The sequence below is a fragment of the Miscanthus floridulus genome, chromosome 10 (assembly GCF_019320115.1).
Source record: "Miscanthus floridulus cultivar M001 chromosome 10, ASM1932011v1, whole genome shotgun sequence".
In the NCBI taxonomy this organism is placed as follows: domain Eukaryota; kingdom Viridiplantae; phylum Streptophyta; class Magnoliopsida; order Poales; family Poaceae; genus Miscanthus; species Miscanthus floridulus.
In genome coordinates, this window is record NC_089589.1 from 31,286,908 (window position 1) to 31,312,989 (window position 26,082).

The 26,082-nt window shown below is 47.8% G+C and overlaps 2 protein-coding genes across 2 annotated transcripts; both read left to right on the forward strand.

The window, feature by feature from the left end:
• Nucleotides 1–222: 222 nt before the first annotated feature.
• On the forward strand, nt 223–7,152 carry LOC136488349 (uncharacterized). The gene is made up of 6 exons (XM_066485310.1): nt 223–270; nt 336–389; nt 5,192–5,320; nt 5,733–5,789; nt 6,258–6,347; nt 6,918–7,152. The coding sequence occupies exons 1-6, from the start codon at nt 223–225 to the stop codon at nt 7,038–7,040; spliced, it is 501 nt and encodes a 166-aa protein (XP_066341407.1). The 3' UTR covers nt 7,041–7,152.
• Nucleotides 7,153–8,938: 1,786 nt separating this feature from the next.
• Nucleotides 8,939–13,032, forward strand: LOC136489945 (FT-interacting protein 4-like). The gene is made up of 2 exons (XM_066486456.1): nt 8,939–9,097; nt 9,589–13,032. Exon 2 carries the CDS (start codon nt 9,632–9,634, stop codon nt 12,788–12,790), a length of 3,159 nt encoding a protein of 1,052 aa, XP_066342553.1. The 5' UTR covers nt 8,939–9,097; nt 9,589–9,631; the 3' UTR covers nt 12,791–13,032.
• Nucleotides 13,033–26,082: the final 13,050 nt, after the last annotated feature.

Consider the following 26,082-nt stretch of genomic DNA (forward strand, 5'->3'; position numbering starts at 1 on the left):
ATCTATGCATACATTTTGTTCGATATGCTATCTCCACATGTATCTGTACCACTTTGTCACAACTTGCAACATCCAAACTTGAATTTCTTTTAGTAATTGGTTTCAATATATGTTCTATGCTCTATACACAAAGTCTGGGAACTAAAAATAAAACTTGGGATATTTCCAGCTTCTATATATGTGGTGTGGTACTGTTTTTGTTGGGTTCAGAGTTTGTGCAACATGGAAGCTTTACACCTGATTCCTGAGAAAATTGATTTTATAGCACATGTAACTTATGGTAGTGTCATCTAAGTGCATCAGCTGATTCTTTCATTTTTTCTGTATTCTTTCAGATTGGTGGACTACCTGGCTGTATACCTCTAAGTGCATCCAAGTTCTTCACTCCTGTGAGTATCTTGGTCTAGTGATAGCTCCAGTGTGCTTCATATGTCATTTCTCGTTTTGCACTAAATTAGCATGAGTTAAGATTGAAGTTTGTGGTTGCACTGATATCAACAGCTTCCTGAAGGATTGTAGAAAATCTGAGATAAAATTCTATATTTCTGAGAGAATGATAGAACTGTCACAATAGTTTTTGATAAATTATTTACTCTTGTCATGTTTTTCAACATGGTCTTGTGTTGAACATGGTCTTGCGTTTGTGGATGTATATATGTATATTTGTGGCGGTCAGATTCGAATTTGAATTATATATATATATATATATATATATATATATATATATATTGAATTTGAATTATTTATTTTTTTGCTGGAAAATCCACTGTAGGGGCGGTTCTTGATTGAACCGCCCTTACAAATACACACAGCAGGGGCGGCTGGTGATACAGCCGCCCTTACAGAAGTCCACTACAGGGACGGCTGATATTACCAGCCGCCCCTACAGAGGGCACTGTAGGGGCGGCTGAAAACACCAGACGCCCCTACAGAGGGCACTGTAGGGGCGGCTGAAAACACCAACCGCCCCTACAGAGGGCACTGTAGGGGCGGTCAGGAAACCGCCCCTACAGAGGCACCCTCTGTAAGAACACCCTGGGAGGGGCGGCTGGCGCAGCCGCCCCTACAGAGGCTCTAGAGCCGCCCCTACAGTTAATTTCTGTAGTAGTGCTAGGGTTCGTGGTGTATCGCCCTTTTTGTCTGAGAAACTCACACACACAGTACCCACAGAGTACCGATCCCAATGGTTGCTTGTGGCACTATGTAACAAGTGGCAAGTGGTTATTTAGTTTCTACATATACTTATATAATAGACATGTATGATATTCATTTAAAATTTACCAGATATTTGATCCATCTGACAACGGTTTTGATTGTCGTTTTATATCATGTTTTCCACCCATGAACTTATACCACTTGTATGCGCTGCAGAGCTCTAATAAAATCACCAAGTCATTTCCAAACCCTCATCAAGAATATTGAAATGTTGAAAAGTACACATGCATATCTCGACTTACTGTTGTATAAGTGCCAATAATTTTTCATACATGTTGTGCTCTGTGGGTAATCTAGGAAGTCAAGGACCAACATTCTTCCATCCTTGGGATAAATCATTATACAAATTCAATGATCCCTCCACGGCGTGATCTAAGACTGATCGAAGCTTGTAGAGGAGAGAGAGTACTTAAGCACTACTCCACACTGCAGGTAGTGATGCCTGTTCTACAAGTATTAGGAGCCATACATCAAAAGGCGCCGGTGCTTGAAGATTTTAAGGGCCTATTTGGTATAGTTCAGCTTCACTAGTGAACCATCTTTTGTTAGCTTTGGCTCTAAAAGCAGCTCTACCGATGGAGCTAAATGTGTTTTGGTGAACCGCCTGGTAAAACAGCCTTACTTCTGCCCCAACGCGAACCTCCGTTCCATGCATCACAAAAAACCCTCCGCCCTGATGACCCGCTGCTGTTCCGTCCCCACTGCCTCGGCCACCTCGACCTCGGCGCACGGTGGCCTACCCTGGCCTCGGCACGACGACGAGGCCCCGCCTGCCCTCATCGACAACCGCTCCCGTGCATGCTACCGTCCTCGGCGGCTCGCCCACATAAACGCCAGCAACCGCTCCCGTGCCTGCCTCTGCCCTGGTGCCAGCGTCGGCCCCGCGGCCAGGCCACCACACCCCGCGCAAGCTCCGGCATCAGCAAGGGCAAATCTGCACATGTCCCTGGGAGAAAGGAAGGAAATTTCCTTTTTCTTTTTATTTTTTGTGGTTTTCAAATCCAATTTTCAAAAGCATTTGAAATCCTTTTCTTATTTAGTCAAAACCAGTCATCACATAAATAAAAGTGCAGCAGCATGAATGCATCAACATGTATTTATCCTTATATTTAATTTTAATTTCATAAAATTATTATTTCCCTACGTTGAATGCACACATAATAGTATAAATAAATCAATTTCGCCTATTTTGAAATTTTGCAAATTTTTAGGGTGTTACAAGAGTAGAGTGGCTCAGTGGCACCGTCAGTGTCCAGCTTTTTCGTTGCTAGCTTTGGAAACGAAAGGAGATGCCCTAGGTGGCGTTGATCCATGGTAAGTTGAGTAGCGATCAGAGCCCCACGTACGCACGGCAGTTTGTCTTGTAAAATCAGTCCCCACCACGGAATCAAAACGTGGAATGCATGGTTTATTTATACTCATCACCGGTTTCGCATAATATTATGGTTTCCTCGATCGGAATTAAGGTCGTCCTCGACCCGAAGCTAGAAGAAAATATATAGACAGGAACTACGGCGTAAGATAAGATAGATTGAGGTGAGCATGAATATAGAGTATTATACAGACAGGAACTACGGCCGGGGCGTAGAAATCCTGGATCTGGATGCACGTCGCCTAAAAATCCCGTCAACACAGCACGTGTACGTTGCTGCCTGTTACTAGTAGGAAGTAGACTTGGGTACCCTCACACAGTATGGGGAAGAACGCACGGCAGCGCATAGGATGCCGTGAGCAGTCACCGTACGTACATCCACACCACTGGGGCTAGCCATCAAGAATATGGAACAAGCAAAAGTGCCCAACATGCACCCATGTGGGCTTGTGGCCAATGTCCAAAGTGGCATCGTCTTCCATGCGTGATGAGTAGGTTACACACCCATGGTTGTGGACTTGTGGTCCTCCGTCCTGAGCCCACGGCACAAAATGATCTTTCTGTATTGCTGCTATTCTTCTCTTTTACGTGGAGATGCAGCTGCTCTAGGCAATTGTTTTGGGTTTTCTTTCTTTCCTGGTGTATTATATTATAGAACTAGCAAGGAGGCACTACGGGAGAGGCAAAATTCCCCGAGTGTCGCTGGCTTCCCCGAGTGCCAAAAATCGGGCACTCGAGAAAGAGAATCTTCCCCGAGTGTTGCACTCGGGGAAGAATTGCACTCGGGGAAGAGAGGCTTTCCCGAGTGCCGCAGAGATCCTGGCACTCGGTAAAGAGCAGCACTCGGCAAAGACCCTCTTCCCTGAGTGCAACACTCGGGGAAGATCGACACTCGGCAAAGAAACATGTTACTTGACGGTCCACCCTGCCCACGCCGTTAAAACTTAAAAAAAAAAATCTTCCCCGAGTGCCTTTCCTGGCACTCGGGGAAGAGGCCCTTTCCCGAGTGCCAGAACAGGGCACTCGGGGAAGAGGCTTCCTTTCCCGAGTGCCAGGGAAGGCACTCGGGGAAGAATTTTTGTTTTTTTTGTTTTTTTTGCCTCATTTTTTTGTGAGGCCTTCCCACATTATTTAAAACTCCCTGTTCAAATTTGGGACAATTTTGACTTTTTTTGTTATATTTCGTTAGTTTTTTTTTGTTTTGTTGAATTTTTTTGCATACTTCGAATTTGAACTGCAGGTGCATGAAATAATGGAATTTGGTGATTCAAAAAATTATATTAATGATATTTGGTGTATGTTGAGGCCTTATCCAGGAACTCGCATGAAATGTCGAGCATCTTGTTGACGTAACACGACGAATAACTTGCGCGAAAAGTGTTTTTAAATTATATAAAATCCGAACGAAGTCCGAAAATCACGAAACTTGTCTGGGCGTCGTGTTATCGCATGTAGACGCTATGGTAAAAAATCGAGAAGGTTTCAAGCAAGTTGCGACGTCGGATGCCTAAAACCCAGACATCTCCGCATGCTTATACAAGTGATCACATGCGGAGAAGTCTGGGTTTTAGGCATCCGACGTCGCAACTTGCTCGAAACCTTCTCAATTTTTTATCATAGCCTCTACATGCGATAACACGACGCCCAAACAAGTTTCGTGATTTTCGGACTTCGTTCGGATTTTATATAATTTAAATACACTTTTCCCGCAAGTTGTTCGTCATGTTACATCAACAAGATGCTCGACATTTAATGCGAGTTCCTGGATAAGGCCTCTACATACACCAAATATCATTAATATCATTTTTTGAATCACTAAATTCCATTATTTCATGCACCTGCAGTTCAAATTCGAAGTATGCAAAAAAATTCAACGAAACGAAAAAAACTAACGAAATATAACAAAAAAGGTCAAAATTGTCCCAAATTGAAACAGTGAATTTTAAATAATGTGGGAAGGCCCCACAAAAAAAAATTAGGCAGAAAAAACAAAAAAAACAAATTTCTTCCCCGAGTGCTTTCCTTGGCACTCGGGGAAGAGGCCCTTTCCCCGAGTGCCAGGACAGGGCACTCGGGAAGACTTAAAAAAAAAAAAGGCCCAGCAGGCCTTATCTAAACCTAACCGGCCACCCACCCGGCCACCCCACACCCGCCCGCAGCTCGCCCCCGCGTCCGCGCGCCCCCGCAGCCCCCCGCCGCCGCTGCAGCTAGCCCCCCGCGCCGCGCGCCCCGAGCCCCAGCCCGAAGCTACGTGCCAGTGAAGCGAGCCAAAACCGCAGCCCCCCCGCCCGATTTCGCCACGCGACCGCGCGCCCCCGCAGCCCCGCAGCCGCCGCAGATAGCCCCGCACACGCGCGCGCCCCCTCAGCCCCCCGCGCCGCGCGCCCCGCAGCACGAGACGGCGGGGCGGGCACCCTGCCGGCGCGACCCTGTCCTGCGCGTCGGGGCCCGTATGGCCGGCGCGCCCCCTCCCCGCCTGCGGCCGGCCCCGAGGCAAGCCGCCTGGCGCTCCCAGCCCCGGCCCCGAGGCAAGTACTAGATTTATCAAATTGCTTTCTTCATTTTCTGTTGCCAATTGTGACTAATTACGACATGACTTTGCAGGGTTTTTTCGGGTTGTATCAAGGTGCTAGCAATCACGAGGAGCTGCATAATTTGATGAAAGCAACTGTCATGATCCGTAGGTTGAAGAAAGATGTCCTTTCACAGTTGCCTGTTAAACGTAGACAACAGGTAGCCTTGTGGGTTTTTTATAATCAACATAAGAAATATACATTAATTTTATCCTGTAAATTAGAAACATTCGATCAGTTCAAATCTGAGAATCTGTCTGTAGTAAATTTGAATTTTGTTTAAATCAACAGTTAAAGGTCCTTTGATCACTAGCATAGACCTTTTGAATCAGTGCCTCATTCGTAATTGTTTTCTGAACCTTTCTATGTTGGCTATATGCTTGTTTCTTTGCAATGCTTAAACTGTAACATTGAGAAGATCTGTTGATTCTTTTTGACGATCTTGCACAGTGAGTCAGTAAGATAACCTTTAGGATGTAGCTTTTATGTGAGCTTAGTTCCTGTTATACTGATATTTTTCTTGACTACACACAGATCTATGCTTAATCATTTAATTTTCGTCAACCTTTCAGGTCTTTCTAGATTTAAGTGAGAAAGATGTGAAAAATGTCCGCGCTCTGTTTATTGAGGTATTATCCATTTTATTCTTTGCCTGCAAATCATATATTGTAGAATATGATAACACAACCAGTTTTAGGTAGCTAAACCTTTCTGCATTTCATATAACCACATTATATGGTATCGTATGTAATTGTTTGCACCAGTGAAGAACTTTCACATGGCGTACTGGTTTAATCAGCAGTGAGTTATATGACTGTAATTTAACTAATCAAAAGGTACAAATTGTGAAAGCTAACTAGTTATTTGTTCTCACATTGTTCTAGAAAGTAAAGTTATATTGTTGGAATTTTTTCCTTTGCAAGTTGCTATGGTGCTTTTGAAAAGTCTAATCTTCATTTTTTTATATAAACTCAAACAGAGGGAAAGTATGTATTGCACTTAGTTTTCTTGCTGTACCTCTGCATGAATGCATCAGCACAACCATTGAAGTTACAATTTTACTTTAAATAATTCTGAAATGGTGTGCATTTTGTTAGTTGGAGACTTTGAAGATCAAAATTGACTCCTCTGACTCCAAAGAGATGATCGACTCTCTCAGATTTGCTTACCAGAATATTGTCAATAAGGTAATCTGAAAGTGCACCCCTTTATGATCCTATATACACTTGGTTGGTATTATTTTCTAAGTATTTTACTTTCTTAGTTACTAACTTACTATAAACCAAGACATGTAACTCTGCTAAAGCTGAAGTGTATTCTTACCATTTTTGAGGTACCTTTATCTTGGCATGTGTAGTGACTTTTAGTTATAAAAGTTATAAATTCTGCATCTTTCCAGTTCAAGGTTCTGTTGGCTTGTGGCATGTAACTGAATTAGCCAATTTAGTAATTCCAAATTGTAGTTCTAAAATCTTTGGAGAGGTTATTTGTTCATTGGAATATCCATGTCAATTTTGTCGTCTTTCTTTTCCGCTCTTCTATGTGGTATTGTGGTGAAGCATCCTTCGTGCCGGATTTGTTGATGTGTCGGCATTCGTGCCGGAAATGTGGTTGTCGGCCTTCGTGCCGACGTTTTTCTTGCAGGTTTTGGAAACCTCCCCGTGCATGGGAGGTGCTGCCGAAATTTTCAACTTTTCTTTACACTCCTTATATTTTTATCTTAATCACTCACGTGCAATCTCCTATCTTTTTTGCAGCATCAATCGGGGGCGGCGTCGAACCATGTCGAAGGGTCGCCGGCATCGCACGTCGGGCCATCCCCACCTGGACCGTCGCCGGGATCGCACGCTGGGGCGTCCCACCCCTCACAGTCGCCGTGAGCCGCCTTCGGAGTCGTTTTTTGTATTGAACTTGTGAACTTGGAATAGTGTGTATTTTTGAACGTGTGGTTTGTAATATATTGTGGATTTCGGACAAATTTGGTCGTTTGTGATATATAAATGTGGTTTGTGACATATTGGTGTTGATTTGTGGTTTGTGATATATATATATATATATATATATATATATATATATATATATATATATATATATATATATATATATATATATATATATGCTTTGTTGTTTACATGGAAAAGCAAAAAACAAAAAAAAAGAATTTTAGAGGTGGCTTCCCCGAGTGCCTGTGCTGTGGCACTCGGGGAAGAGGGATTTAAAAAAAAAACAAATTTCTTCCCCGAGTGCCTGAACTGCGGCACTCGGCAAAGAGTATTTAAAAAAAAAATTCAAAAATCTTTCCCGAGTGTTGCACTCGGGGAAGAAAATAAAAAAAAACGACGTCGGCCGGCGGCCAACGGCGTCAAGTCTTCCCCGAGTGCCAGCACGGCACTCGGCAAAGCCTTCCCCGAGTGCACGATTTTTTACACTCGGGGAAGGCGACTTTCCCGTGAGAGGGTTAGCCGGAGGCTCTTCCCCGAGTGTTGCACTCGGGGAAGGCTTCCCCGAGTGCAACTGGGCCTTCCCCGAGTGCAACTGGCACTCGGAGAATCCAGCAGTTCCTGTAGTGAGGCCCGTACAATTAATGCCGGGCTAGCTTCTTCTTCTTCTTCTTTTTACGGTATGATGCATACATTGATGGTCATATATAATGGATATAATATATCTATTGTGCACGACTCTTTGCTCCTTTTTTTTTTAAAGAGAAGACTGATCCTTGGTAATGCTAAAGTTGGGTGAGAAAGCATGTGGCTGAAGGATCGCTAAAATGGCTCTTGGAGCTGTCCAAGAGGCTATACCAAATGCTCCCTAAAAAGAAAATCGGTCTAGCTTTCGACAAGACAGCGAGGGAGAGCTAGAGGGAACAGACGGATGATTGGTTTAGCTTTTTTATTGATTGATTGGCCCACCAGTGATGGCTACACATTGCAAGTTATGACGTCTGAAATTTTTTACAAAGACGCTGTGGCTGTACTGGATTTGAACAGGGAGCAGGTCTAGCCACTGACACCAACCACGGCATCTTATATAGGCGACCGGAGGTGGTGGTGCAGCGCACCGGGAAGTGGGGGCAACGTGGAAAGGAAACACTGACGGTTCACGAGGTGGGAAAAGCGTCGGCCATGGTGCGCTCCGTGTGCGAGCTTGAGTGGAAAGAGGAAAAAGGAGGAGGGGAGGGGATTCGCTCGATGGGGAGGCGTGCAAACGGCCATGTCCCACGAAAGAAGAAAAAGGAAGGAGTTGATCTGTTTTAATTAGATTTATAGAAAATATTAGTAAATATTATATCTCTAAATAAATGTATTCTAAACATATATTTAGTGATTAATCAAATACTATTAATTATACGCTATAAATATAAATATTTTTATATATATTTAAACAAAGTTAAGAGTATTCGGCTCCTTGGCAAGTGAGAATGGCATCATTTATGAGACGAGGAAAGTACGTACTATGCTATACTTGTATTATTTTTAGGAGCAGGAAAGTTAGTTCTGTCAGCAGGACCACTTGTATAATATACTTTCTGAAAGGATCTAAACAAAAATTTTTATACCAATAATGGCCCCGTTCGCGTGTTCTTAAACCTGACCTGATCCGCTTCTTTTTTTCATCCGGAACAGTGTTTTTCTCTCACAAATTCCTCTAGCATTCCTCTAAGCCATCCAAATTCCTCCAGAATTTCTCCAAGCGAACAGGTACCGCAAGCAAGTTGCTCTTGATGCTGAGGATTGACCGGAGCAAAAGTTGGACTATGCGACCAAGGAAGAGCTACAGAGTGGGACGAAGAAAACAATTGTATCGTGGGCATCGCCATATAGTTTCTCTTGGACAGCTAGTTCTAACGCTTGATCTTCCGGTGATGGGAGGACCTGCGATGCCATGATGCGATGCTTCATTATTAGAGAGGTCGAGACGTACTACTATTTTGTATAAGGTAACAGTTCTACTTCTTTTCATATTTTCATTTTACTGTTTCTTCCTAAAAGTGCATGTAAATGGTATTGTCATAGTCGTATACCTAGATCCTTGAGCACGTAGCTAGTAAGAGATTTTCCTTGTTCGGATTTCTTGGTTTAATAAAAAGAAAAAAAACTTAGTTTTGCTCGTTGGGATATCTATTCTACGCACTTTCTTGAGTGTTCGATAGTATTCTCACCAGAGGTTGGTAGCTTTTTGTTTTTTTGCCTACATTTCGCACTGATCCTTTATCGTTAGCTCTCCCTCTTGACGGCAATAACTAGCTAGCTTGCTTCCTTGCTTGATTATTGATGATGAAGTTGCTTGGATCCTAATAATCCTAGCTAAAAGGTTATATATTGATGTTTCCCAGTCGCGCTGTTGGTTGGGTATCATATATTGTGATTGTCCCAGCTAATTTGATGTTGTTGCGTGGCATCTGTTGATCTTCGTTCTGTCATCCTGTAGGCAGACGGCAGCGCAGCCTTAGGCCGGCCGGAAGAAGACATATATGGCGACCTCTTACCTGGTTGTGCATGTTGTGGACGCCAATTTCCCGTCAAGCAGCAACAGCAATACGAGCTATTATGTAGAGCTCCGTTTCAACGGTCAGAGTGCGAGGACGGAAACAAAGGAGGATGCTGTATGGAATCAGACGATCCGCTTCCATATGAGAGATGAGCAACAAGGTGACGACGATGGTGATGATCATCCTTCCGCATCCGGTGGCGGCCTCGATCTTGAAGCTGCTGTGTACAGCATCGATGAGACTAGCAGCTCGGAGTCATTGCTGGGCAAGGCCGTGGTTGATAAGAAAGATTTCGACAGCCATTCCTCTAAGGCTGGGCTCTTTCCGCATGACCTGCTTAAGATTTTAAGCGGCGACGACGATCCGGTGCTCACCAGGTCCAGGGAAGACAAATTAGTAGTGAATGGAAAACTGACCCTTAAGGTGTTCCATTCCGCCGCTGATGACAAGGCTCTCTTTGAAATCGAGGACGACAATCGTGCTCGCCAAACAGAGGATGGTGGTGATAAAGTAAACAAGATTTTCAAATACCTGTTTTCAAGCAAGGATCATCGCTATGGAGAAGAAGACAAGAACAAGACTAGTGGCGTCGACGTGGGCAACAACACAACAGCCAGCAGCAGCAACAACGAGAACAACAATAATAGTAGTAGTACAAGCAGCACGGCCTTGCAACATGACGACGATATTTCTCCGAGGAGGATCGAACCAAGATTCGAGGATGGCAAGGTGGTGGAGCGAATGCAGTTCCTCTTTGTGGTGGTGGTAAAGGCCCGTGGGCTGCCGGACGTGGACGCATACGGTCGCCTTGATCCGTTTGTCGAGGTGAACTTTGGTGCTTACAACAAGGGTATCACCAAGTGCTTGAAGAGGGACGACAACCCAGAGTGGAACAAGACCTTTGCGTTCTCCTTGAAGAGCGGAAAGGCGCCTCCAAGCTCCTTCGTAGATGTGGTGGTCAAGGATGGGGATCTGGTGCGAGATGAATTTGTAGGGAAGCTCTACTTCTATCTCAAAGACATTCCAACAAGGCATCCAGACCATGACGAGCCAGAGCCGACATGGCACCCTCTGCTGGACGAACGCGGCAAGGCTACATTAGGCAAGGCCAGCTTGCTGCTTGCGATCTGGATAGGGTCGCAGGCTGATGAAGCATACCGCCATGCGTGGGAGTCACCATACGGCCCCAAAGTGTACGAGAATCCAAGGCTGTGGTGCTTGCGGGTCACCATTGTTGAGGTTCAGGGTGTCGTCGCGTGTGACGAGGACGAGGCGGCCGACGGCGGCGGCGCCAGAGCCAGGTCACTCAAGGACGAACTGTTCTGCAAGGCATGCTTGGGGGACCAGGTTCAGAAGACTAGGCCAGCAGCCAAGACAATGCAAACGACGTCTAGTGGCAGCTACGAGTGGAGGGACGGCGACGACCTCGTCTTCATCGCTGCACAGCCTTTCTTCGAGTCTAACCTTCAAGTCTATGTCGTCGCCGCATCAAGTTTAAGTTTTGGCAGACAAGAGCAAGAGGAGGAGGTCATCGGCCAACTCAGTATACCATTGGCACAGATCGACAGGCTCGATGTCGCAGCCTATGGGCATTACGATCCCATTGCTACTCACGCACCGCAATGGTTTGATCTTAAGAACCCACATCCACACTCATCGGATGCCGCTGCCTCTGTGGTGGACCACCAGGGAGGCTTTTTTGGTGCAAACCTGAGCCACATGAGAATTCGTCTCCGGACCCTGTTGGATGGTGGGTATCACATTGGTCATGATCCTCAGGGCTACTTGGACGACACGAGACCCGCCGAGAGGCAGCTCTGGGAACCGCCCATCGGCAGGCTTCATCTTGGAATACTCCGCGCCACCGGCCTCCGACGACATATAGAGGGAGGAGACACAAGAAGCGGCGGGAGATCATCAGCAGCTCAACTTAAACCATACTGTGTGGCAAAATATGGCGACAAGTGGGTAAGAACTCGCACCATCATCGAATCCTCTGATCCTGTATTCAATGAGCAGTACACATGGGATGTATATGACATTGCAACCGTGCTCAACGTTGGCGTCTTTGACCACTGCACAGTCAGGGCTAGCAGTGCGCACCACAGGATTGGCAAGGTACGGATCCGTCTCTCTACTCTCGAAACTGACCGAGTATATGCCCATGCTTACTCCCTCGTCACTTTGAGCCCTTCCGGGCCCATCAAAACCGGTGAGCTGCATCTAGCACTGAAGATCTCACTGCCATCAATCGCCAACATGCTACGTATGTACGTACGGCCCACTCTGCCCAGGATGCACTATGTGCAGCCCCTCAACGAAGAGCAGGAGGATTTTTTTGCAACAGTAGGGTCGTCAGATGATACCAATGGTAAACTCTGGTCACATGCAGCTAACATCCTGGCGCTCCGGTTAGACCGGATCGAGCCGCCCCTGAGCAAAGAGGTTGTTGCCTACATGTGCAACGTCGAGAGCTGCAACAATAACTCGTTTAGTATGAGGAGATCCAAAGCAAACTTTTTGCGGCTCATAGCAGTGCTTTTCCCGGTCATTTTTGCTCCATTACGCTGGTTTGATGGTGTGCGCTCATGGAGGAACCCACTTGTTACCTTGCTTATCCATGCCATCCTTGTCTTAGCACTATGGTTCCGTCAACTGGTACTTCCGTTGGTGCTCGTGTATATTGCCTTGGTGGGCGTGTGGAATTACCGATACCGGCCACGGAGACCTACATATATTGATTTGTGTTTTTCTCATGTATACATGGTGCAACCGGATGAACTTGACGAGGAGTTCGATACATATCCAACAAGTCAGAGGGACGACGGCTTGGTGAGACTGAGGTACGACAGACTACGGTCCATTGCCGGCAGGGTTCAGACTGTCGTGGGTGACATGGCATCTCAGTTTGAAAGGATCCAATCTCTGTTAAGCTGGAGGGATCCTATAGCAACTGCCATCTTTATGCTCCTCCTCCTCATTGCCGCAGCTATGGCGTATTTTCTACCATACAAGAAGCTTCTTCTGGCAGTACCAGGGTTCTACATCATGAGGCATCCAAGGCTTCGTACTCGCACCAAGCCCTCCATCTTTCTGTGCTTCTTAAGGCGATTACCTGCGAAAGATATGCTATTAATGTAGGGCTAGCTAGTCCTCCATCGACATCGAGTATGTATGCTAGTTAATTGCTTTATCCTCGCTATCCGGATGAATAATTGTTCTGATGACTCAGATAATCAACAGACTTGTTGGTGTATTCCTGTTGAATAATACATTGTTATGATAAGTGTACCCGTTTTTTTTCTTCTTTTTGTAAGACGTCGCATGCATTAACATTTTATTTGATTGTTGTATCCTCACTATCCTGATCAATCATTGTTCTGACTCAGATAATAACAGGATTGTTGATCTATTCCTGTTGAATAATACATTGTTATTATAAGTACCCGTTTTTTTTCTTCTTTTTGTAAGATGTCACATTAACATGTTGCTGTGGTGTTGGTGGTTATGGATGAATCCGCGAGCATTGCAATCAATAATTATAATAACCAACTGCGGCCTGTTACATTCAGGTGTGTTCGCCAGCTAGCTATTGAAGTGATGAATACAAATCATTTTCTCGTACGATGAGATAATAAGCCGAACTAAGGTGCTTTTGATACACATAGCTTGTTACTAGCTGGGGCTACAAGTTAGCTCAAATTAGTTATGATTGGCTAGCTAGTTGACTAACTATATATTAGTTAGATACCCTAACACTAGTACACAAATCTTTTTTACAGTCGGCATTGATTTCCTATATATAGAAACGGTTGACATGGGAAACTGTATCTAACTAAAATGCGAAGTACTGTAGCCAGTGACTACCGGAATCTTCAAATTTGCCGAGTGTTTTTATGTTTGCCGAGTGTATTCCCTCGGACACTTGGCGAACAAGTTCTTTGCCGAGTGTTGCGCTAAAAACACTCGGTAAAAAAAAACACTCGGCAAAGAGGAGATTTGCCGAGTGTCACAAAAAAAACACTCGGCAAAAAGGAGATTTGCCGAGTGTAAAAAAAAACACTCGGCAAAGATGGGGTTTGCCGAGTGCTTTTTTTTTTACACTCGGCAAAGAAGTAAAAATCTTTTTTCTGGGCAAGAAGAAGAAGAAAAAAAAAACTTTGCCGAGTGCCCAGATCCAAGACACTCGACAAAAAAATAAAATATTTTTTCTAGGAAAGGAGAAGAAAGAAAAACTTTGCCGAGTGTCCAGATCTAGGACACTTAGCAAAAGAAAAAAATATTTTTTAGAAAAAAGGAGAAGAAAAAAAATAAAAAAAAAGTTTGCCGAGTGCTCGGATCTAGAACACTCGCCAAACAAAATTTAATATAAATCCGCCACGCGCCCCGCGCCTCCTCTCTCCAAATCCGTCGCGCGCCCTCTCGTCAAATCCGCCGCGCGCCCCCGAAATCCGCCGCGCGCCCCGCCTCCCTCTCTCCGTGCGTGGCGGCTGAAGGATCGAGATGGCGGACTAGAGGGGGGTAAATAGTCTTTTCTAAAACTTAATCGCGTCGGCTAACTGATACAAATGCGGAATTAAAACTATCGGTCTAGCCAAGACTATACCCCACTATATATGTTCACTAGCACCTTGCAAAAATAACAATTATGCGACAATGGTGCCGGGCTAGTTAGAGCTCTCCTAAACAATTCTAGAAGCAAGGTTACACAAACCTATGGCACTAGTATTTTAAGCAACAAGAGAGCTCCTACACATGCTAGTAAGCAAAAGCACAAAGCTAACAAAGCTCACTAGCAATGCTCAATAATAAGGCAACCAATGCCTAATTAGAGAGCGCAAATACTTAGCTACACAAACTAAGCAATATGACTAACAAGGTTACTAAAACTAAATTAGCCACGTAAGGGAGCTACTTCTATGCTACACAAGCAAGAAGGTAATTAGCAAGCTACACAAGCTATCTAATTACAAGAGCAACTACACAAGCTTAATATGTATAAAAGTAATTGCAAGCTTGTGTAATGGGGATGCAAACCAACGGGAAGAACAAGGTTGACACGATGATTTTTCTCCCGAGGTTCACGTGTTTGCCAACACGCTAGTCCCCGTTGTGTCGACCGCTCACTTGGTGGTTCGGCGGCTAATTAGCATCACCCGCTAAGCCCGCACGTCGGGCGCCGTAAGAACCTAACCCAGAAGTGAGGGTAGCTCAATGACACGCTTTACTAGAGTTGCTCTTCGCGGCTCGCGCGGGGCGAGCACAATGCCCCTCACAAGCACTTCTCCGGAGCGCCGCACAAGCTTCTTGCGCGCTTCGACGGAGACCACCACCAAGCCGTCTAGGAGGTGGCAACCTCCAAGAGTAACAAGCACCACCGGCTTGCAACTCGATCACCTAGTGCCACTCGATGCAACCTCACGATACAATCGCACTAGAATCGCTCACTCACACAATCGGATGATCGCTATCAAGTATGTGTGAGATGGAGGGCTCCTAAGCACTCTCAAGCATGGACACAAAGTCCCCCAAGGTGCTCCGCTCCAGCCATGGCCGAATGACACTTCTATTTATAGCCCCAAGGGCTAAACTAGCCGTTACCCCTTCACTGGGCAAAAATTGGGCCGACCGGACGCTCCGGTCGTGTTGACCGGACGCTGGACCTCAGCGTCCGGTCGCCCGCAGACGACCATGTGTCCCGGTTCCAACGGTCACTTGTCCTGATCGGACGCAGCAGCTACAACTGACCAGACGCTGGACCTCAGCGTCCGGTCATTTCCAGTAAGCTCCCCGAGGCGTATTTCTCCGACCGAACGCGTCCGGTCCACCTTGACCGGACCCTGACCAGCGTCCGATGCAATACCCTAGGTACTGTGCCGACCGACCAGCTCGACCAGACGCATGCTGCCAGCGTCCGGTGCTTTCAGACCTAGCGTCCGGTCAGTTGACCGACGCCAGCATCTTCGCGACCAACTCGTTTTCACTTCTAACTTCTTCACCCTTGCTCTAATGTGCCAACCACAAGAATTTGCATCCGGCGCAATAGAAAATAGGCATTCCATTTTCCCGAAGGCGCCGAATCCTGCCTCGCAAGCTTGGCGGGAGGGAGAGAGGGACCCAAACCCATCTCAACCCTGCAAACACCACCTCCTTTGTAAATGTGCTAACACCACTAAGTGTACACCACTATGTGTATCTGTGTTAGCTTTTCACAATCATTTCCCAAAGGATGTTAGCCACTCAACTTGCCACGCCACTCGATCCTAGCGACGATGCAAAGTTAGATCACTCGAGTGGCACTAGATGACCGATATGCAAACAAGTTTGCTCCTCTTGATAGTACGGCCATCTATCATAAACCCGGTCATAAACTTCTCTACACACCTATGACCGGTGAAATGAAATGCCCTAGGTTATACCTTTGCCTTGCGCATTCCATTCCATCTCCTCCAATGTCGATGCAACACATGCACCAACACGATCAACAATGATATGATCCACTTCATATCATCACGTGATCATATTGGTTCATCGATCTTGACTTTACTTGCTCTTCACCGTTGCCATCGTCCATCGGCGCCAAGTCTTGCTCAAGCTTCACCGCCACGCGGTCCATCACTCCAAAGCCTTCGACTTGCCCTTCACGCTTGCAACCGGTCCATCAAGCCAAGTCTTGTCTTGATCTTCTCCACCTTGATCACATGACTCAATGTCATGTCTCATGTGCAATAAGCTCCTTCATCATCACATGTGTGAGCTTTGCAACATCTCCAAGCCATTTTCACCTTCATGGCATATGTTGCTCATACACATGTACCTGTGGACTAATCACATGTGTATCTCACATAAACACAATTAGTCCACCTAAGTTGTCACTCAATTACCAAAACCAAACAAGGACCTTTCAGCGGCGCCCTCCCCCCTCCCTCTTCCGGCGCGGCGGCGCCCTGCCCCCTCCCTCTCCCGGCGCGGCCCTCCTCTCCCACGCACGGCCCTCCTCTCCCGGCACAGCCCTCCTCTCCCGCGCGCGGCCCTACTCTCCCAGCGCAGCGGCACCCTCCCCCCTCCCTCTTCCGGCGCGGTGGCGCCCTGCCTCCTCCCTCTCCCGGCGCAGAGGCGCCCTGCCCTCTCCCTGTCCCAGCGTCCCCTCGCTGGATCAAGCGCCCCCTCACCAGATCCAGCTCCTTCCCTCCTTCCACGGCGGCGTGGATCCGGCGCCCCCTCCTTCCTCGGCGACGTGGCGGTGCGGGTTTCGGCGTGGTGGTGGGGCCCTCCCTTCTTCCCCGGCATGGTGGCGGCGGAGTGGATGGTGGTGGTGCGGCGTGGTGGGGCCCTCCCTTCTTCCCCGGCGTGGTGGTGGCGACGTGGATGGTGGTGGCGGTGCTGGTGGTGCGGCAGTGGTGTCGGCGTGCCTTTTATTTATTTATTTTTTTAAGTTTGCGAGTGTTTTTTGCACTCGGCAACTTCTTTGCCGAGTGCTCGACAGAAAACACTCGGCAAACTAGCGTTTGCCGATAAAAATTCGCTGAGTGTCGTTTGCCGAGTGTTACACTCAGCAAACCCTTTGCTGAGTGTTTTTGGGACTTCGTCGAGTGCCCCTGGCACTCGGCAAATCTTCTGTATCCAGTAGTGTGAATCGCCTTTGAAAATCCATTTTCAGGGATAGTGCTTGTAGGAAAACGGCTCCAGAGATACATCTATATTTAGAAACGGTTATATCAAGACACCTGCCTTTTATGCAATTTCTTGAAACGGTTCTTAACTTACCCATTTCCAAAAAGGGACTGAAATTTTAGTAGCAGTCACTACGGGAACTAGGATCTTTGTCGAATGACAAGGGCACTCGGCAAAGCCCCACAAACACTCGGCGAAGGGTTTGCCGAGTGTAACACTTGGCAAACGATACTCGGCGTAGGATTTAACGGCAAAGACCTGTTTGTCGAGTGTCAATCGTCGCGCACTCGGTAAAGACTTTGCCGAGTGCCCCAAAAACACTCGGCAAACATTTTTTGAAAAAAACAAAAAAAACAAGCACCCTGCTCCGCCGACCGCCAGCACCGCCCATGCCGCCGCCGACACCACGCCCGCCGCCACGCCGCCGGGGAAGGAGGGGGCCACCGGGGAAGGGGGGGCCGTCGGATCCATGCCGCCACGCCGCCGGGGAAGGAGGGCCATCGGATTCGCGCCTGGGGAAGGAGGGGCCGCCTGGGAAGGAGGGGGCGCTGGATCCACGCCGCCACGATGCCGGGGAAGGAGGGGCTGCCGGATCCCCGCCGCCACGCCGCCGGGGAAGGAGGGGCCGCCGGATCCGCGCCGCCACGCCATCGGGGAAGGAGGGAGCGCCGGATCCGCGCTGCCACGCCGTTGGGGAAGGAGGGGGCGCCGGATCCGCGCCGCCACGCCGCCGGGGAAGGAGGGGCCGCCGAATCCGGGGAGAGGGCGTCGGATCCGCACCGCCACGCCGTCGGGGAAGGAGGGGCCGTCGGGAGAGGAGGAGAGGGAGGTGACGCTGGCAGGAGGAGTAGAGGGGGCCCGGGAGGAGAGGAGGCGCTGGGGGCTGGGAGGAGAGGGGAAGAAGGGGTGGGGACGGGAGGGGTGGGGCGCTGGGCACAGGAGGGGTGGGTTAAGTAGGATATTTTTTGTTTGCCGAGTGTCCCAGATCGGGGCACTCGGCAAAGTTTTTTTTATTTTTTTCTTCTCCTTCTTTTTTTTGCCGAGTGTAAAAAAGAAAACACTCGGCAAACCCTTTGTTTGTCGAGTGCAAAAAAGAAAACACTCGGCAAACCCTTTGTTTGCCAAGTGTAATTATTTTGCCGAGAGTTTTTCGCGTAGCACTCGGCAAAGAACACTTTGCCGAGTGCTTAAGGGAATACACTCGGCAAACATAAAAACACTCGGCAAATTAGAGGTTTTCAGCAGTGAGTCATTTTAGAACCGTTTCAATAGATACGATTTCACATACTGAAAAGCTAGTCCGCGTGCAAGCAGTTTGAATGTGTACTGGTTTTGACTTCCCTTTGGGACCCACGCTCCTTGATTTTCTCCCAGCTGCATAGCATCATTATCTTCCCACACATTAACAACAATCTCATAAGTTCTCTCATCTCTGGAACTCTCTCCAACTTCCTCTCCCTTTGTTGTTCGTGCTTTGGACGGACAACCGGACACACTGCTTCTCAGGCGGCGGCGGAGCGGCTGCAGCAGTGCGTGGCCCTGGCTGGCAACCAAGGCTCGACAGTGACAGCGAGAGGGCGCGCGGCAGGGCAGCGACTATCGTGCTGTGGCGCGCGCGGTGGTGTGGCGCTAGTGCTGACCAGGTGTGGCAGCCCGGCGTCGGTGTGTTGGCTGGGCGCGGCGGTGAGATGCCGGCAAGCTGGCCGGACGTGGTGGCTTGGCACCGGTGTGCTGGGCACGTGGTCAATTTTGCTCATTGTAGGGGACTGTTGATCATTGCACCAAGTGAATCTACGTCCGTGCATTTCTAACGGTAGCAGTTGTAGGTCATCAATTGTGCATTTGAACCTATTAATCATGCCTAGGTTTAGACGATCATTGTTCTTGTCTTGTGCTCGGTAAATGAGGTTAAAATCCCCAAGAATAAGCCATTCTTGTTTTAACAATCTTATTTCCTTGAGAATGCTTCTCTTTTCTGGGTCGCTTTGCGGTCCATACACACCTGTTATGCTCCATGTTACATTTTCTGCAAGCATAGTGATAGTCAGCTTATGGTGTGTTCATAGTTGTTCATATATAAAAACTAGATATCTTCTTCATCTAGGGCACCCGCAAAAACGTATCGCACAAATACAACCATTTCCATGTGAGAGTAATCTATGGCCTTATCAGCCAAATTGAACAACTCATATATCTCATTGTTGACATCTGTGGTAGCACATAGATAAAATCCGCAAGCGCACGGATATCGAAGTAGTTTTCTGTCGGGCCCCAACTTTAGGGTCTACTGTGCATCACGTATCAGTCCCTGGATCAGTAATTGATACGCATATATCGAACAAGATTGATATAAAAAACCATACTTTTATTAATAACGGGAAAAACACATTACAAAGTTGATATTTACATAGCTTGGGCCATTGGCCTTATAATATACATCGGAATCCTAACATAGCGGTCCTACGAAGTCGTGGTTCCATTTCCTACAAGCAACTTAGAGTGTGGACGTAAACCTTATCCCTAAGCTCAATTCTATATCTTAATTCTTGTAGTCCTAGCGTAGCTCCCTTGCGTAGTCGTACGGCTTCATCTTCATGTGTACTCCTGTTGTCCTATCCTCGCGTAACTTTGATAGTTCCATCCTTGTATATACTCCTGTAGCTTCTCTCCTAAAAACATAGAATAGAGAGGATTGAGTACATAAAGTACCCAGCAAGCCCTAACTTTGGTGTAAGGTGAGGTGGATGGTGGAGGTTGTATGTGGAGGTGGTTTATGGTGGTGGAGATGGGAGTGGTTTATGGCACTACTACAGAAAAACTTTTACAAGGCGTTTGGTTTGGGCCCTCCGAGGCGGGCGAGCTGGTTAACCGCCTTGGTTAATGCCTGTCATTAACCGAGGCGGTCGTTTTTTTATTAACCGAGGCGGTCATAATTAACCGCCTCCTAAAATATATTTACCGAGGCAGGCCTTATAAGTGCCCCGCCTCCAAAAATAGCTCCGTTTTCAGAGGCCGGCCCCTTATAAGGCCAGCCTCAGTTAATCCTCGCCGAGCCCAGTAAAGGTTGGGATAGCCCACTTCGGCCCAGCTAGAAGGTCAGGGTATATATACAAGTGAATCCCTAGCTCACTAGTCACTCCCTTCTCTCTCATACTCTCACCCGCCAGCCCCCTCCCTCCTCTCCCGCATCTCCCCTCTCCCTTAGGCGCTGCGAGGCGGGCCACGGCGGGCGGCGCGGGCAGGGCTGCCTCCTCCTCCTCCGGCAGGGCCGCCGCTACCTCCTCCTCCTCCGGTGTGGTGCGCGCGTCTACCTCTTCCTCCTTTGGCGTGGCCGTGCGCCCCCCTCCTCCGCTGGCAGCGCCCCTCCTCCCCTCCAGCGCGGGCACTGGCGCGACGAGCGGAGCGGGCAAGGCGAGGCGGGCCGCGGCGGGCAGCGCATGTAACACCGTCGGTGTTACACTAGAAATCTTTTGCAAAAACATGTCATGAGCATCATGGTTATGTCATAATGCATGTGGTATAGTATGTAGATCGATTTTCGTAACTCGAAACGATCAAAAGAAACGTGAAACGAAAGTTAAGTTCCATGTCACGTAATATCATTTAGGGTTTAGAACCAATTTTTATTGAGCGAAAATGCTATAGAACGCATATACGGAAGTTTAGTAAGGTTAGGAGTATGAACTTGGTAGATGACGATGAAATACCTTCAACCGAGAAAGGAATTCACTAGCTAGCATACTTAATAGCTTTGAAAATCGAATTTGACGCGAAACCGATCAAGACTTAGTCAAATTTCTTAAATCGGAAAAGCGTTTGACAAGGCCAAGTTTGGCAATTTTTGTAGAAGAATCGGGTTAAGTAATGGTGGGGTATTAGGGCTTATTTCAGTAGCCTAACATGCCCTCTCGAGTATGGAATAGGTGGTTTAGTAATTGAATCATCGAATTGGATTTTTGGGATGCTTTAAAAAGCGTGCATGGCACGTTTTCGGCCGGTCTCAGCGACTGGGCGCGGTCACCGGCCTCGGCACTCGACGTCGCAGCGCCGGCGAGCCCAACGCACACCACCGCGTAGGCCCGCATCGCCACTGCCACGCCCAGGCACGTGACTTCCGCACGCAACCACGCACGCACTCACGCGCACCGCCGCGCTCGGCGGGACGCTAGGGGCCGGCGGGACTGGCCGCTCTGCCCTGCTGCGGTCATCGTAGGCCCGATGCCCTGGCCAGTCCGCTGCCACCTGCCTCGCTGTTTCATCGCGCTGTTGCTAGCCGCGGTCACGATTGCTAGGTTGCCCGCGTGCGCCGCGCCGCGCCGCGCGTGTCACGTCCGCCTGAGCCGCTACGCTGCCACCGCCATCCCGTCACTGTGCTGCGCCGCGCTGTCACCGCCACACCACAGCGTTGCGTCGCGTCCGCCTGCGTCTCTACGTCGTTGTCGCCGAATTCATGCACGTGGCTTTGCCAAACCCACCCGCTTGTCGTTCACCATTAATGGCGCCACGGCCGCGCTGCTTCGCTACCGCCGCCGCACGCGGGTATGCCCCCTCTCCTGGCTGCGTTGGCTCGCAGTGCTTGCCCATGTGATACCGTCACATCCTGCCAAAGCTTGGACAAGCCATCGGTCCCATTCCTTTCTTTTTGCCTCCCTCCTCTACTGCCGGGCCAGCCATGGCGTGCCATAAATCCGGCATAGATAGGTCATGTCCTTTCAACTCAGTGCGCCCCCAACTCCACCATTGAGCCCACTAGCCAACCAACCCCGCACCGAGTCCAATCGTGCATTGGCGAGCTTCAATTTGGAGCTAGACGTCCGTCGTCATGCCATTAAAGGCCAAGCCGCCGTCGCTGTGGGCATTACCCGCCTGGTCCACCCAAGCCCAATTGGCTACATTAGCTCCACCTCACAGTCCTTCACCCCGTGCGCACCCCGTTCACACTGCTACTGCCTGCCCAGCGTCGCTGACGCGGTCGCGTCACCACGGCCGTCGCTGTGCTTGCCATGCGCGCGTGGCTGGATGTGCCCAGTCCATCCCCGGTCAAGCCACCACATCAGGTAGGTTCTGGGTGAGTTGCTGATGCCCATTCTTTGGTTCGTTCACGTCGTTTGTGCCTTGGCTCACGGGAACATGGCCGCCGACGCAGGGGTAGGTCCATCGCCATGGAGAGCTCTGGACCACGTCTCTGTTCGTCGCTTCGCCGCCCACTGCTTCAAGTTTGCGTCTAGGTGAGCATCGGCTCGCTATCGGGGGCGGGAAGGGGCTAGGCTAGCCGGCGTAACCGTCCTGTGCTAGCGCCGCCACGCCGGTGCGCGCGCAGGTGCCTGAGGGTCTGGCCGCGGTGAAGATAGAATATTCCAAGGGTTAGATTGCTTAAGTATTGACTATAGGAATAGTGTCGTGGGTCTCAGGGTGATTCACTGGTAGGCCAAGGCGGTTTTCGCATAATTGACCGACGCGTGCGGGCCTCCCATTCGTGGGTCGTTGCCGCATAGCTGGGCCACGCCCGCGTGGGCCACGCTGGTGGGTCGCGTGCGCGCACGCGTTGCGTGGGAGTGGGCCGAGCCGTTCGCTCATGAGCCGCGCGAGTTAGAATTCGTTTTTCCATTTTGTAAAGGATAGAAGTAGCTTTATAATTTACATTCTAAGTGAACTTTGGAAATTAATATCAATTCACATATATAGCCAAATATTGTGAAATAAATTCTGTTGAGTTCCTAAAAATGTTGTCTATCTGATGATATAGTTAGTTTATATATCTGTGTTGATGCTGAGGTCCATTAAATCAATTGAGAATACTTAATATTATTAGGATAAATCTTGCAGGAATTTTTGTGGCAAATCTGTGATAACTTTAGCCATGAAATTTTTACAGTAGGTTCCTTAGATTATTATGCACTCACTGTAATTTTTGTAGCCTTTGAATAGGTTGATAAATATTGTAGCTAGTACTCCTTGCTTTATAGTATTTATAGTAAATCGGTATTAAGAGTAAGAATGCCTTTAGTTGCTAAGTTAATGCATGCAATGTTTCATACCTGTTAGTGGTAACAATAGGTAACTTAGCATCTTAGTGGGTAGAGCTAGCTTAGTAGCTTGATAGATGTATTTTTATTTTAAGAGTTGCTGTTGCCATATTACTAAGTGTTGCATCATCATTTCATGCATGTAGATAACGAGTTGGTAGAGTTCGTGCATGCGGGTGAACAGGAGTACAAGGAGATCATTGAGAAATATGAGGAGGAGATTCTCATTCAGGAGGGAGCTCCGGAGCCATCAGTTGCTGACTTTGTTGACACACCGCCTGTCCAGGGCAAGCCCCGGTGCATAACCCTTATTTTGAATGATCACTGAATATATATATGATGTGCATTTACATTACATGCATTTTATAGAAACTACATGCATAGATATACTTACCTATGAGTCCTACTAGTTTAGGTCGAGTAGCTGCTATGCTCAGAATTTCGGTAGCGTGAGTAACCTGTCGTTACTCACAATAGGTGATTACTATGATCACTCATGATAAAATGGTGGAAAGGAAAATGGAGACCAGGTAGGGATATGGTTTGGGTTTTGGTGTGTGTAAGAGGTTGTGTCCTGCGGCCAACGGGGCATAGCTTGGTTACACTTTTTCTCTATCTGCGTCAGTTAAGGACCGGTCATTGCAGTGGGTTCTAGGCAAGTCACAGACTTATTATCCCGAGCACATACTTGGGTATGGGCGTAGGGAAGGCTTGTTGCTCTCTTGTCGTGGGTTTCGGCTCTTTTTGGACCGACTGATTGGAGGCGGTGATGGTGGAGGTCTAAGCACCGCACTGAGTCCGGGACTTAGGAGCGAGGGCTTGGAGTCTAAGTGTTGATGCAAAAGTGGATCTACAAACACAAAGGGCTAATACCCGAATCGATATCCAAAGCGTGCCAGTCGATTTGACCTGTTAATCGACAAGGATGAAGATACGAGCACTTTGGTCCTGACAACAGCGATATGCCCGGAAGTCACGGCCAAGAGGTACTCACGCGGAACTCGAGAATCACTGAAGGTCGCACTGAAGCGATGCAGCTCGCCGAATCAATGAGAACTCGTAAAAAGGAAAAATAATGCAAATTGACGAAGTCGCCGAAAAGTAAGTAGATGCAAATAGGAGTAAAAATTGGTTTTGATATTGATTGATATCTTTATTACAGTGCCCTTCACTCCATATTTATACCCTGATCTAAAGAGACACAACCAAACACAACTAGGACACCAGGCCCATATCTAAGGAAACACGTGACTCTTACATGAATCATACTCTAACAAATATAGAAAAGGAAATCAACTCCTATCTATTTCCCTGTTCGCCTCAATTACGATAGAAATCTCACCGTCCTCCTTCCCATCGGCATACCCCCTGTTTCATCGGCAATAGTCTTCAAGTCTTCCCTCATCAGCATACTCCTTATTTCATCGGCAGTAGTCCTCAAGTCTTCCTTCATCGGCATCGACAATGACACCTTCAACCTCATTGGCAACGCCCGAGTCTAAATCAACCTCTCCATCGACCATCACCAGCTATCGGCAACCATCTTTACAAGTTGGCTTTCATCGGCTATCAAAGTATACAGTAAGTTTCCTCTTGCCGATTAGTCCACTCCGATCAATTTGACACGTGCAAAAAACGGTGTCAACACATGCCCCCCAATTTCGGAGTATAAAACCATTAATGCTCCGAAATTTACTCCAGATCACCGTAACTCATTCTCCAAGCCAAAACCTGATCTGTTATCAAATTCAATCAAATCTAATCCTGATTCACGCACTTCAGTAAATATCGCACAATCGCCAACCACTCTTGCCTTGATTATGGTTAAGATACCGAAACAATAACCCATCGGCAAGATCTTAACATGATAATGCTGTTATTTCCAGAATTAAAATATCATGTACCGATATCTCTTCCAAGTCATGATTACTTGCCATCAACCCATCTGTACAATCCCCTGATTATCGTGCGAACAGTTACCATATCCATCTGAACCACTTTGACCTACATGCGCGCGGCATAGAGATAAGTCCAAAATACCCCTACTCCAAGCGGCTTATAAATAGATTCCTCCGGAACACTCGTCTTCTACCCTCAGACTCCAATCTTTGACATTTTCTCTTTCCGGCGGCGACTCCGACGAACCACTGCACGACCTCAACCAACAAGAACCCTTCTCCAGCGTTACCTCAAGTCTCCGGCTCGTGCCCTCATCTTCCTCAAGACAATGGCAATCAACTTCGACGTCCCCGCAGTTCGCTTTACTTCCATTACCTTTTACTTTGATTCCCCTAGTTTTTGCAAATCTATACAGTTGGTGATTTTTCCTTTCTTTTGTTCTCCGAATCCTTTAAACTTAGGAACTGCGCAACAAATTAGTTATTCCAACCGATCAGCCGCATGTCCAATGCCTAGGACCAATGGGCAACCCAGATCCAACCGATCTGATCAATGCAGAGGTTAACAGAATCCCCTTTAGAGCCCAACATTTCTCTCTGAATTTATGGAAAGATACATTCCGATCTTGGCCCAAAACCACCAAAGGGTGGAAAGATTGGTACTTGAGGGTTAATAGATCGATGCAAGTATACTAGGCAGAACGGAAGTTGGACCAATGCATTAGGCTATCTATTGCCGATATGCAAAAGAATGAATCAATGATGATTGCAGCTGCTTACTTCTGGTCAGACACGACAAACACTTTTATGTTTGGACATGGCCCAGCTACTCCCA

Excerpts from the sequence above, each read along its gene's own strand:
- LOC136488349 (XM_066485310.1), top strand. The coding sequence starts at position 223 with ATGGAAGCTTTACACCTGATTCCTGAGAAAATTGATTTTATAGCACAT. Across the intron at positions 271-335 it reads AAATTGATTTTATAGCACAT|ATTGGTGGACTACCTGGCTG; the intron begins GTAACTTATGGT and ends GTATTCTTTCAG. Across the intron at positions 5,790-6,257 it reads TCCGCGCTCTGTTTATTGAG|TTGGAGACTTTGAAGATCAA; the intron begins GTATTATCCATT and ends GCATTTTGTTAG.
- LOC136489945 (XM_066486456.1), top strand. The coding sequence starts at position 9,632 with ATGGCGACCTCTTACCTGGTTGTGCATGTTGTGGACGCCAATTTCCCG.